Raw genomic sequence first — 14,257 nt, 5'->3', positions numbered from 1 at the left:
TACAGGGGGTGCTGCAACTTTAAAAAAAAATTCAGATTTTGCTATTTCTTAAATGTTCCGTGTATAGAATAAAATGTATTTCATTTTACACTTTCCCTTTTCCCTTTAAGTAGTTGTAGTTCAGTGCTTACCTCATCCCTCACTTGAATTAACTTTAGATTTCTTGTTGCTTAGAGTTGGCTTAAAGGACTTTATAATGCTATGCAACATAATTATGTCTTAAATTGACATTAAAGAGTACTCTGGCACAACTAAATCCAAACGTCTGACAAAATAACCAAAGCAGTGGAAGAGGTCTCTTTTCCTCCCTGCAGACTGAAAATGTGATAGCACTGGATTATTTAGAGACAGAATCAAGTTTCAGTGGATTAGAATACTGAATGTATTACTCTTTACTCTCTTGTCAATATTTATCAATTCACAAATCTCAGCATTGCCAAGGTTTTAAGTGAGTTGTTAGAGTCAAATTCTGAAGGAGTAATCTGCCTTCAACGATGTTTGCAAATACTCTTGAGTGCCTTGATCACTGTTTCATTTTTCTGTGGGAGATGGGGGCAGTAGCCAGGGCTTACATTTTAGAAAGAAGAAATTCTGTGAGATAGAGCATGACAGGAAGAACAGAGAGGGGGATGTAAGCACACTTGTTCAGGTTTGCTGAGTGTGTCTGTGCCTAAGCAATGGCTCAGGCAGTTGTAAATCTGAGCTGTTTTGTAAGCAGACCGTGTACTGATTCCTGTAAGGATGTGTGCATCGGGGGAATTTTGCTTGGCTGGCAGACTACAGGGAAGCAAAATGCACATTGGTAACAATTGTTTACAATTCCTAGATTAATCAATCAGTCAGGAATGCAAATGAGTTTTTGAAAGAAGTTAGAGTAAATTATTTTATGTAAAATTTACTTCATTAGTATTTTAACCTGACAGAGGGAAGTGGACAGCCGCAGTTATATCACATCACTGCTAAATATTTTTCTCCCTGTCCATTTATTTATAAACTCTCAGATGAAATTGCTACAGATTTAATGGGGGGGAAAAATACACCTTTGTATGTTTCTCAGAATAACTTTCTCTGTATATTTATATGTATGTAGCTAATATTTAAAGTAAATATCTTTAAAAGTTTTTATAATCTGTGAAAACATTAAAACATTAATGGATGACATTTATAGATCACTTTGACTTCTCCATATGTGTATAAATCACATTAGATTGTGGCCTATTAGATAAGCCATAGTATTTTTAAACAGTATTCAAAAATATTTGTGCAAATTTACAGTTCAGTAGTGCCATGTGGAATAACTGCCTTTTTCTCAAAAGATGACTGGGAGGTTTAGCCAAGTTAGGTGTCTGTATTCTCAGAGATTTAACATTTATGTGATAGCCTGAAGGCAAATTCACTTTTTTGTACCAATTTCTAAAAACTATGTAATAAAGAGTCCTTTGAGCACAACTCTTGACTTTCTAGCAGAGTGGAAATTGCATATAAAACGCATGGCCTCTCAATTTTTTTTGTTTGTTAAACCTTCCCCTACGTAGAGTTGATTGCTAAAGGCGTCTCCGTGTCTCTCCCCGGACCCTGAGCTCAGTGAAGGCCGTTTTTCTCCCCGTTCTTTCATGCAGGTCAGCACCCAGAACATGAAGATGGGTGGGCTGCCTCGCACTACACCACCCACCCAGAAGCCACCAAGTCCACCGATGTCAGGAAAAGGAACTATTGGGTAAGTGCACTTACTGGGTGGGTGATCAGAAGGGAAAAGAGGGAAGATTGTTTCTTTTTCTGTAGCGGGAGAGATTTCATGGTTTTATTTAACCATTCACAAAGGTCAAGAGGTGTTATATCTGCATCCTCTTATACTGATCATGTCTTTGTATGTTAGTGTGCTGCTGCCAGAAGACAGTGGGCATCATCAGCCTTTCCCAACAGGAACTTTTTTATCAGTTCAGAACATTTCAAAATACATAATGTAGAGTAAAATGTCATTAGCTGTGGTTTTCACAGGTGGTGCTAAACAACTGAAAAATGAGTACATGGCACTGTTCGTTTTTTGTGTTGTGCTTGATGAAAGTAATTTCGTTTATGAACCTGATTTTTACCTTACGGAAATGCGTTATAAATGAGACAAATGCTATTTGCTGGTGTGTTTTAATGCATATACATACAGAACATGTTGCTTTATTTTAATGCAAGATAATGGCTTACCTTTAAAACAAGAATGGGATGTGAAACACAGAGTTTACTGATAGGAAGACTGAAGTACATGAAGAACATCCTTAATTCTTTTTCCCCCTCATCCTACAAAACAAGTACTGCAGAGTTATAGATAAAGCCCACTGTTGAAGCTCACATGGCTGATTAGTGCGTGGCTGTGTTTCGGAGAGTGAGAACCCGTGGTTCCGTGCGCGTTGCCCTGACTGGCTGGCGGTGTGCTTGTGCCGTGCAGGCGGCACTCCCCGTACCGCACGCTGGAGCCGGTGCGGCCCCCGGTGGTGCCCAACGATTACGTGCCGAGCCCGACGCGCACCATGGCCCCGGCGCAGCAGAGCCCCGTGAGAACGGCCTCGGTGAACCAGCGCAACCGCACCTACAGGTACCGCCCGCCTGGCCTCCCTCTGCCCGGAGCTCCCTCACTCACCCTCACTCACTGCAGTCTCACTGGCGTGAGGAGAATGAGCACTAATAAAAACAGAACAGGAAATCATGTTAAGATTGTTCACTTAATCCCCTGTTCACCTCAGTTTTAGTGATCTCACTTAGAGTCCTTAATGAATTACTAGGATTGTGAAGTCTTCCAAGGAGGTAGATCATGATGCTATTTTACTAAAGGATTACCAAACTGGGAGAAGACTTTGTACACAGCTTGCCTTGTACATGTTGAAGTGCTGCTTAGATGATTATACTTGAACAGTCTTTGATGTTATAGATTGAATAGGTGAAATTGTAGAGTAGTGTTTTGGGGATACTGATGACTTCAAACATGGAATAAAGCTAAACTGCATTACCAGGGGCTCTGCAGGAGACTGGTTTTGTTTTTTTTTTCTAGGATACTTAGTTTCATGATGTGATTAGATCTAAATACTTTCCTTGAAATCTTTACTTTTTAAACATAAGCACTTGAGGATGGCTAAACAAGTGGACTTAAAAAGATAAGAAAACTGAGTTTTAGTATCTTACAACTTTTAGGCTTTAGTAGTTTCATATGAAAGCATATGAATCACAGTCTAAACACTCCATAAGTTTTAAAATTCCAGGAAAAAAGGTCTGTATTTGCTCTGTAGGGGCTTAACAACCCTGGAATGACGTGCTTTGAGCAAGGTTCTGGAAGTGTTTCATTTTTGGCCAAGTTCACTGAGGCTAACTTACTGGAAAAAAAACTCTTGTGTTGTAGTCAAAATGGAGAGTTCAGGAAAGCTCAGCTTTGTACAGGTTTATATTATCCATCTTTCTTCTCTCTTGTTCCTTGTTACTTCTCTGATTTTGCAAGATCTCTGTGAAGGTCTGAGGGATCTTATGTTCCAGCATGAGCAGCATTATATTCATGCCCTGACACTTTGGATTCTTACAGCAGCAGTGGCAGTAGTGGAGGAAGCCACCCAAGTAGTCGAAGCAGCAGTCGAGAGAACAGTGGAAGTGGAAGTGTAGGTGTTCCCATTGCTGTTCCCACACCATCTCCTCCTAGTGTCTATCCAGGTAAATGGAAACTTCTTGTTCCTCTTTCTGCCTCGTTGTTAACCTTGAGCATTTGCAGTTTCCTAAACTCAGAGGGAAGCCCAGAGTTCATTGCTATTGATAATATGAGTTTGAATCAAGTCGTATCTTCTCTGAGAGTGTCTGATGTGCTGTAATGTTCCTTTTATGTATTAATTTGTTTATCAGAATTTTTTGCCTGGCTGCCTGCATGTGACAAGGTAGGACACAGCACCTTTTTTAGTGGGCTGGGGGACACTTCTCCCTTGTCCTTTTAAGCAAATAAGTGTTTTTTCATTGGCTGTTTATGCAGATACATAAAAGCATATTTTTAGAAAATTAGATTGAATGAGAGGCAGGCACAGAGTAAATCTTGAGTACATCAATGCAAGCTGAATTGTCACGACGAGATACTTGCTCAGTGTAATGGCCCCAGACTTTCCAGAAGTAGGAAGTATTATTAGTACTTCTTTTTCCTTTGCTCAGCCTTTTCAGTGAAGAAAAGCCTGTAGTTAGCTTGCAGCAAAGTACATGATGCTTCTGAAACAAAAGAGTTGGACATTTTTTTGGTTTTCTCTTTATATTTTTTCTAATTTATACAAAAGCTAAAGATGCTAGAGATTGGAGCATAAATAACAATGCAAAGACGATTTTCAAAAGTAATACTTTTCACTGAAAAGTTTTGGGTTGTGTTCCCTTCAGACCTGGAAAGAAGTGGATTTGCTTGACCCTCATTTACCATCTACACAGGAATGAGCCTTTCTTTTAACAGCTCCATTGTTTTCCCATCTCGTGCATTCTGAAGTACTGTGCAGCTAATAAATAGCTAACACTGAATAGTCAGAGGCTTTCTCTAATCCTTGCTAACATATCTCCTTATTAACTCCACCTCTTCCTCCTCTCTTCACTTAGCCCCTGCTGGCTCAGCTGGCACTTCTCCCCTTCCTGCTACCTCTGCTCCTGCCCCCACTCCTCCTGCTCCTCCTGCCCCTTCCTCCGCTGCCCCAGATGCTGCTGCTGCTGCTGCAGGAGCTCAGCCCCTTGCTGATGGCTTCACCTCTCCAACTCCCCCTGCTGTTTCTTCCACACCCTCTGCAGGTGAGTGTCTGCTCCAGCTGCTGGGCAGATGAACCCAGATGTGATCATGATCCAAAGCTTTGCAAAGTTAGTTCAGTGATTCATAATTTTAAAAAAAAAGTTTAATTATAAGTAGAAAACATCTGCTAATACCCAACTATAAGGTCATGGTTACAGTAGACAATTGAAGGTGTGCTGATTTTATTAACAGCAATAATTTTATAATTTTATTCTTTTTACATTTATTTAATTCACTAAATCGTAATTTTATTTCTGTTTGGATTCTGAGACCCTCATCATTATGTTTGGCAGGAACCAGCACTGATAGTTTTGGGTCTTATGATTCTCTTTCATAAATGCAATTAAAAAAATGTGCATCTAGCAAAGTATAATTTATGTAACTGGTTTCTTCAATGCTGTCAAATAATAAGTCTCCCTTTAATGAACTGATGAGAAGGGCAGGGTTTTTGTGTCCAGTATTAGGTAAAATACAAATTATCATGCAGACTACTATTAAAGCATTTTGTTTTCATATGTGGGACTTAGGGTGTATATTGCAACTTCCTTTTTTTAGTGCTACACTTTTCGTTTTCTCATGTGCTGAAGTTGCAGAGTGCAGTAGCAGTTACCAACCATAACTGTCCTGTATCACCTTTTGGTGAGGAGATTGCAAACAGCCAAATTCACATGTAGCTACCTGCTTGCTTTGCTGCTTTACATTATGGTGGAGGCTGCTTACAGGGGAGGGAGTTGGTTTGTATGTTTATTAGTGGTCATCTCTTAGTAAAAATTGCACCAGGTTCCAGAAACATTCTTGATATTGCATGCAGCTTAAAGGGCTGTGGCTCATATAAAATTAGAAGATATTTCCACTAGAATCCGTAACTGTGACCAGAAGTTTCTAAAGTGTGTTGAATTTTGATCTGAGATGATCCTGATGTCTAAACTACTTTTATGAAGATGAGCTGTAGCATATGGAGTCTCAATCAGTTTTCCATTTTTGATGCACTGTCAGTATCTCAGTTCTTAAGCCATGTTGTTTCTATATTTTAACAAGTCAAAATTAAGCAAAGATTAATATTTTAATGACTGTAAATTCACATTCACAATTTCTTAAGAGAAATTTCATGTTAGTTACTGTTTCTAAGATCTTTTGTTTCCCTGTTTTATTAGTGAGGTTGCTTATATGGTTTGTCTGAAATAAGGTATTTTAGGAGTGACAGGTCACCACTTATGAAGTCACAGCTTTTGGTCCTTAAAAACCTCTTGGCCCTCTCCCCTCCCATCTCTCCAATCACCACCAATTTCTGCAAGTGTATTAAGTAACAGAGAGAGAGACGCACACACATTGAAAAGAGACATCAGGAAAAATGGGAAAAAGCCTTTATAGAATGGGTTCTTTCTTAGCTATTTCTTATCTGTAAAAAGTGCATTTTTTTATATGGTGCACTACATTATTGGTACAAAGCAGAGGGAATGTGACACTGTAGTTCATGCATTTGCTCTTACAAGCAAGTAACAGAGCAAACAACTTGTATTTTTATTTACTGACCTAGCGAGAAGTTGTGCAAAGCAAGCAAAGCATAATGAAGAACAGTACGGGTTTTTTAAAATTTGTACATTGTTTTGTTCTGTTTCTTTGTTTACTTCTTTCTTCAACCACAGTGACCATCCCTTCTTCCCTTGTTTTCTTGCAAACTCTCAAATTTGCTTCTAGGAGAAATGGTGGAGGCAGAATAGTTTGTGGCATGTAATAATGCGTATGGGAATAACAAATTCATTTTACTGTTGTTTGTAGTATAAAATCCAGATAATTTTATGTGAGCACAGAAGATATCTTGCTTCATTTATTTCTTGCTGGGATGCACAATCAATGTCTTGAATACAGAAAATAATGAAAACGCAGAACAAGTTTTTGAGGAGTTGTTTTAACTGACAGCTCCCTTGAAGAGTGTCTTCCAGTTTGACTTCATTTATTCCAACCTTCAAGCAGTTTCAAATATTCATTTCTCCCCAGATGATTCTCTGAATATCTTCTAAGTGGCACTAAGATAGGTAGTACTGTGTTTTTCAGTTACAGAGGGTTAACAGCTTTGAATCCTGGAAATGGCCTGCAGTTATTTTTCACATGTATGTTCCTTAACTGCAGAACTGTAACGTTTTGGAGAGTTTTTTCCAGCTTCAGAAATAACTAAATTCACAAGAAGTTATTGTAATACATTATTTAACATAGATAACCAGAGATTATTTTCTTTCATTTTGAGGATTTATAGCTTAAACACCTTTGTATTTTCCCACTGGCTTTTGTAGGCAGTGCTGAGTGCAGGCAGTTGGGAGATTTAAGTTTTGCATTGCTCTTGAGACATTCGATGTCCTGCCAGTCTGGCAGCTGAAGTGGTTGACTCCTAGGATGCAGACGATCTTAAAATAAAGCACCAGAAACCTTTCCAAGCCTTTGAAATTGAATGCAGGTAGAGAGAAGGCAGGCATCCTTCCTCTCTTTGCTGATGCATTTCTCTGTCTGCCCAGGTCACCCGGTTCAGTTCTACAGCATGAACAGGCCTGCGGCTCGGCACACGCCGCCGACCATCGGGGGCTCTCTGCCGTACCGGCGGCCGCCTTCCATCACATCGCAGACGAGCCTGCAGAACCAGATGAACGGGGGCCCCTTCTACAACCAGAACCCAGGTGAGAAAGTTTGGCTGCTCCACTGAACTCCGTGGTGGTGGGTGAGCACAGTGACCTTCAGCTCTCTGAAATTTTATGTTCTGTCTCCGTTGCAGATCTTGCACTTTCAGTATGTTGCTGGTAGCTGTGCCAAAGCTGCAGTGCAAGTGCACAGTGTTCAGCTTTTATTATGGCAAGCATCTTAAAAAATGCTGGCTTTGTTGCCAAATAATTTACGTTTGATGTCACAGTCCCTATCAGACAAGCTTTAGTCCTTGACTACACCATGTGCCATGGACCTGCTTTGGTGTGGGATGGGTATTTTGCACCAGAATGCTGATTCTTCATTAATCAGTCTTTATCTTTTGTGCTTTTTCCTTCTGGGTAATGTACAGTTCTAGCAGTTGTAGTTGTGCATTAGACACCTTGGAGACATCAGCGGTGTCTGGGTGCTGTGTCATCTGCTAAGCCCAAGGTGATGTTATTTTATGGGTGATCTGCCTTACAAAGCAAGAGGAGATCTTACCAGGGAGTGAGCATCCTGTGTGTCAGCATAACACCGTAGCCTTTTACCTAAGGAGTCCTGCTTCCTGTGCTTCTGATGGGACCAGGAGGGTTTTATACCAGACTAGGGGAGATTTCTCTTTTGACAAAGCTACAGAACGATGCAGGAGACACACTGAAGGTTTCTTGTCAGTAAATGTCCTATTACCAGCAAAATTGAATGTTGACGTGCAAGTACTACAGTATGTTGGTGTTTTGTGGTGGTAGAATTTGAAGGGGATGTCTGTGTTGCTTGGTTGCTTTTGGTTTTCTTTTGTTGTTTTTCTGTTTGGTTGGTTGGTTTTTGGTTGGTTTGTTTGTTGTTTTTTTAAATTGAGCACTGAACTTGGAATTAGGTCAAATGCTGCAGTCTGCATTTAAAGGGTTTGATCAGGTTTGGCTGTTACTGTTTGTGAGCTACCCTGCAGGGTGAGCTGAGCTTGAGATGGAAATGAAAGGTCCTGCTGGGCACAGGGAAGTGGAGGAAGTTGTAAGGCTGAATTGTAGCCCAGTTGCCTGAAACAGGTCATATTTTCTAAGCACAATATGTGCATATTGAAGGCTGAAGGGGGGAATAGGCAAGAAAGAAAGAAAGGGTAATAGCAACAAAAGAAACCTTTCAGGATTACAATAAAGCAATTTTTGCAATAAAGACAATTTTCAGTATATCCAGAGAGATTTTGATGACTGCTGTGTGTTTTTTGCTTTAGCAAAGGGATAATTCTCTGCAAGTTGCCATTGCATTGTTAATAGGTAATCATAGAAGATGCCAAATAGACTTAAAATAAATTGTATAACCACAGTTGTCTGTGTATCCAGAAAGAAGGTAATGATTATGGTGATTAGTCATTTGAACTGTAAATCACAAACAAAATACTTCAGTTGTACTGGCATATCTGAGACAATACAAATAAGCAAGCTGTAGTAGGAGGCTTTTTTTTTTGTATATACCAGCAGAATACAGAATTTATTAGCTTTGCAGTTACACTAAACCAAGGTTTTTTTGGAGTTCACCTTGAAAGGAGAGGATGTTCAAGCGTGCATAATTGATGAAAGCCCTAAGAACAGAGGCACTGATGTGTCTGGAAGGAGCAGGTTCAGTAGTGGCAGGACAAAGGCCACAATTTTTTCTCAGCATTCCTGAAGAGAGGTAGAAAACAAAAAGGGAAAGAGAGACCTTACAAGAGGCAGAAGAGGGGGCCAGCTATGGCTTTTTTGTTATTTGTAGGCTGTTTGGCAATAAGCCAGTACTGTTGATTTTTAAAAGGTGGCCTAGTCATTTTGTTTATTCATTTGACAGGAGGATGAAAGGTACTTGCATTGCCCTGTTCTGTTAAAAGGTATTTCAAGATAATACAATTCTTCTGCTTTGTGATGAGACCTTTTTAACAACTGAAAAGAAAATATTAATAAATGCAGACTTTGAATGATCTCAGCATATGTCTGTCCCAAAGCCACTCTTGCCAGCCAAGCCACCAAGTGCTTGGCTTTTTTATATTAATATTAATATAAATATTAATTTATTGCAATAATTAATTGCAATATTAACAAGTGCTTTAATATTGCAATTTTGGATATGATTATCTAAGCAATATAGAGCTCAGCACAGGCTAAAAACCATGTGGGAGAATCTGGACAAGTATTGAGATGGTGGTTGCACCCTGCCCCATCTGTACAGCTGAATTCTTACCAGTCTGAAGCAGCCTAGTGGAAGGTGCTCTTGAGCATTTCTGAATTAATTTACAGCATCTGTGTATTAAATCTGTCAGTGGTCAGTATGGAAGGAAGATGGGAGAGAACATTGAGGATGATGTTTATACAGCAGAGGTAAAGTTCCTCTGATGCATTTAAAAAATAGTAACAAAATATTTATTTTTATTGCCTCTTAGAGGTCAAACCTGGAGTCATTATATAGCACATAGAGACAATATTATGGTAGTCCCTGCCCAGTGCGAAGACTGAAGCACAAACTGAGGGGTTAAGATACTCAAGGAATGATGTCAGCTAGTGTTAGCATCACCATTGTGATTAAACCACTCAACCCAAACTGAACCTGGGAATTTTTCTGTATTTGCTTGGCATGCTTGTCTAGAGTGATTTCTTTTTATCCATGGAAAGCCTTCTTATTTCTTTCAAAGAAATATATATAACTCATGAACAAAGTACACTGAAGAGACCAAGGAAACTGGAGCTAGTCTCCTGTGATAGGTATGGATTGTATGAATCCATATGATGTTGAATAGATGAATCATTTTGAAATTAAACACTTTTCTAGTGTATATAATTGAAAAAGCAGGGACAAGGATGCTGAATTGGTGACTATTACTGCTTCTCAGTAGGACTTTAAATTTGAGTTCCCTTTTTCTGCTTTGAAAAAGTGCAAGACCAAATCTTTTCACAGCAATCATGGTTACACTTGAAGGAATAAATACTCTGAGGTCATGTCATTTGAGTCAAATGTCAAATTTCTGTAATCAGAAATATATTTCCATTTTTTCTCAAGAGAAATCAATTAAATGGTGAGATAATGGAACTTACTTTATATGGAGGTACTTTTGCAACAAAAAGGATGGTTGCTGTTAGTCTTTTAATTCATGGTGTGTGGTTCTGAAAGAAATGTGAATGTGAGTGACAGAAGAAATTCAAAGCACTTAAGATGTTACTGGAATGAGCAAACAGAATAAATTTTGAGACACAAGTTGTAAATGCTGTAGAACTCTTTTCTCTTGCTATGATAATGTGAATTAATTCTGAAAAATGCTACATCATACCTGTCAGTTTTCTTACTACCTCTGGAATTAGCCTGAAATTTATTTTGTTCTGTCTGGTAGCTAAATAAATGTACTGGTACATGAAGTATAGACTTTTTTCTCCTTAATCCCTTTGGACATGATTAAATGTTTTTTGTATGGCACATACTAACAAGAAATTTATTATTTGTGCTTCTCCTGAGGTGTGCTTTCTGAAAAATCATCTTGCAACTTGCCTAAAGAATTTTGCTGCATTATTCAAAGTGATACTAAACTCTCATAAAACAAGTTAGCTGACGTTTTAACTAGATAACTGAAACTCACATTCCAGGCTTAAACCACAGTTCAGTGTTACAGCATTTGCAATTGGCTGAAAGCATCTCCTTTAACTGGGAACTCACATACATTGTACAAAGGCAGCTCATTGTACAAAGAGAGCTCTTCTGGTACCAGTGAAAGGCTGTTCAGAGTTCAGTGCAGAGACGTCAGGTGGGGAGGAAACCAGGCAGCACATCTGGAATAGGCTCTGTGGTTTGGCAGCAGCACAGTGTGCTCTGTTCTGTCAATAAGATCAGAAGTGTTGCATCTTTCAGATCTGCACAGTTCTCAAAAGGCATCTTTTTCTGTTTTGTCTGAAATAGCTGCCTCATTCAATGGGGGTTTTGGCCTACATCTTGGAAAAAAAGAGGTATATCCATTTTCATTACTAGGGATTCATGGATGCTGTTAGTCATCTCTATAAATATCAGATTTGAAAGGGGGAGGATTATAGGCAGAGAGTCTTCTTGATATATTTGTTAGTTAGGTCTGTCCATAAAGTGCTATATTCTGTAGTAAGAAACTTAATCTTAAGGGAATCTCATAGTCAAATCAGAAGAATGCTTCAGCATGGATGCTTAATGTTATGAAAAAGAGCTGGGTTGGAAATTTTAAAAATAGATAAATATCTTTGAAGAGAGGATTAGGAATATGCTTAAACCACCTGAGCCATTTTTCCTTAAATGTCAGTCTTTTTATCTCAGCTTCTTGGCAGCCTGCTGCACTGTCTGAGTGGTGATGATGTCTACTTTCCTGTTTGCTGCTTTGTTGTGTTTCTAACTGGATGCCTCTCTCTTTTTAATTTCTGTGGCAGCATCCCTTGCTCCTCCTCCCCCCTCCATCCTACAGGTAACTCCACAGTTACCACTAATGGGATTTGTGGCCAGAGTTCAAGAAAACAGTAAGTTTGCTGCTTCCTTGTGCAATGTTTTATTATTGGATGTGGCTTTTGGATTGAGTTGATGAAAGATTTGTCTGTGTATAGCCAGAATTCTGCATTCTCTACTGCCTCTGCAAGTTTGTCTGAAATTGTGAAGGGTGGGAAAAAGAAATAATCTTATTGGAGGTACCTGGTCATTCCTTCTCTGAATTTTCCTGTCTCTAGTGTATTTTCACAAGTTATAACTGTTGGCCCCCCTTCCATTAATTGGGATAGAGAGTATTACTTGAAGCAGCTGCCATGGCTGCAGAGACATCTTCATGGCTGTACTGTTACTTATGCTCAGTTTCAGATACTCCTCCCCCGCCACCGCCTGTGGACGAGCCGGTGTTTGATGAGTCTCCACCTCCACCCCCACCTCCAGAGGATTATGAGGAGGAGGAAGCAGCAGTGGTGGAGTACAGCGATCCCTATGCTGAGGAGGACCCTCCTTGGGCACCGAGGACATACCTAGAAAAGGGTAGGTTTGGAGCCAGAAGAGGCAGTAGGCTTGTATTTGTAACAACTTTTCGTATGTGTTGCTGCCATCCTGCTTTTGCACGTGGAGTCTGCCCAGACTCCTTCATACCAGTCTTTGATATTACAGCATTTCAGTCAGTAGCAGAAGAGAAAGAGGCCCTGCTGTGTGTTTATAGTGTCCCCATACTAATGCAAGGGGAGGGGAGGGGTGTGTGACGTGCCTTGAGAAACAACTTTCTGTTTGAGGAAATAATAATGCTTGAATGATAGTTCTGTTCTGCTTTCCTGTGGGAATTCGTGAGCTTGGGAACTAAAATAGTTCATGTAGGTGCATATACACACAGATCTGGTCCATCTCCCATGGGATAGCAAAACTGTAAGGGAGAGTCTTTAAAGATAAGCTGGAGAAAGTCAGGCTTTTAGTCAGAAAATGTTTCCTGTGGAGAACAAAAGTATAAGAAGCCAAACATTGTCTCTATTGATGTAGAGACACATGCAAAAACATAATTTTGATCTGTATTTTTAAAACTGGATGACCAAAACATCGAAAAGGTTGGTGTGTTTTTAGAAACACTTTTAAAAGTAGTAGAAAATACAATTGCTTTCATCATATGAAGAACTATTAAATAGTAGTTTTAGGATACCAGAAAAAAGGAGCTATTGCCATAGATATGGATTCTGTTGTAGTTACATGAAGGTCTCTACTTAGGCCATGTCTTGAGATTTGACTGCTTTGCTGGAATTGGGAGAGAAGTGCTTGGCTGTGAGTTTTTTGTAACAAGCTTTGAAGCTTTAAATTAATGGAAAACCTTATACTAAAAGGAGACTTTAATACTCAAATAATTTGTATACTTACACTGTTGGGAATTAAAATGCTTTATTCAGCAAAATAATTTATCCTTAATTAAAGGCAACTCCTTAAGTTCCTATAAATAGTGTTCTGCTCCACATGATTCAAAGTGGACAAAATAGATGAAAGTAAGTAGCTCTTCCAACACATTTACCCCCAGTTCTTAGGATTTAGAATTCCCAATTCTTATTCTTAGAATTCCCAATTCTTAGGATTTGTACTTGTACTTTTGATATGACCATTTAAGTTCATATGAGAGCACTTTTATAGGGTTAGGGTAGATGACCTTTGCAACAGAAGCTGGGACACCAAAGAGGTGTCAAATAGAAGAGAGTTGCTGTATATTGCAATGGGATTCAATATGACCCTGTTCTGTAGAGGGTCAAGCAGTGTGGGAGGTTTATCATTTAACCTTTAACATTAAGAGCTGAGGATGGAAGTGAATAGCAGATCCATTTGGAACAGATGGAGAAATTGTTAAGTAGGATATAGTTACTGGGGATGCTGAACTTGAGGACACTGCCATGTGACTGTAAGAGGAACAGCCAGCCTGCAGTGTCCAGGGATGTGCACTGCAATTTTCCATTGAGCTCAGTGTCTGGACGTGTGGCAGGAAAAGATAAGAAAATGACCTGGCTCTGCAAGTCAGATGAATTGAAATGGGTATCCAGAAGGAAAAATTGCACTTTCACCACTTAGAGAAAGTGTGTGTTCACAGATTCCAGCTGGATAATCAGCCTAGCCTACATTTGTGGTCAGTTGGATATAACAGAGTTCAGCCAAACTCTGTAATTGTTGAAGAACCAAAGGTCACTGATTGGAAGAATATCAACCTAAATGAGTAATTCTGTTTTTTATAACTGCATTGAAACACATTCAGACAGAAACTAAAAGAAGCCCTGGCTTAGGCTGACAGGGCAGGATGCCACCTCCTGAGTCAGTATTGCTGTTTCCTGTCTCCTCTGGAGC

At 39.4% G+C, this 14,257-nt stretch overlaps 1 protein-coding gene across 18 annotated transcripts in view; it reads left to right on the top strand.

The window, feature by feature from the left end:
* The window catches only part of ABI2 (abl interactor 2), a 61,198-nt gene that overhangs the window by 43,894 nt on the left and 3,047 nt on the right, over nucleotides 1–14,257 (top strand). For 3 of the 18 annotated variants that reach the window (XM_039717901.1, XM_039717388.1, XM_039717213.1), the window contains 7 exons: nucleotides 1,620–1,717; nucleotides 2,441–2,587; nucleotides 3,563–3,687; nucleotides 4,597–4,782; nucleotides 7,291–7,449; nucleotides 11,854–11,940; nucleotides 12,266–12,439. In XM_039717901.1, coding sequence (XP_039573835.1) covers nucleotides 1,620–1,717; nucleotides 2,441–2,587; nucleotides 3,563–3,687; nucleotides 4,597–4,782; nucleotides 7,291–7,449; nucleotides 11,854–11,940; nucleotides 12,266–12,439 — 976 coding nt within the window. The remainder of the gene's footprint in view (nucleotides 1–1,619; nucleotides 1,718–2,440; nucleotides 2,588–3,562; nucleotides 3,688–4,596; nucleotides 4,783–7,290; nucleotides 7,450–11,853; nucleotides 11,941–12,265; nucleotides 12,440–14,257) is intronic. The other 15 variants (XM_039718663.1, XM_039717985.1, XM_039717723.1 and 12 more) reach the window with 7 other exon arrangements.

This window comes from Passer montanus, unplaced genomic scaffold (assembly GCF_014805655.1).
Source record: "Passer montanus isolate IOZ18808 unplaced genomic scaffold, ASM1480565v1 scaffold1, whole genome shotgun sequence".
NCBI lineage: Eukaryota > Metazoa > Chordata > Aves > Passeriformes > Passeridae > Passer > Passer montanus.
This window is presented reverse-complemented; position numbering and strand designations above follow the sequence as displayed.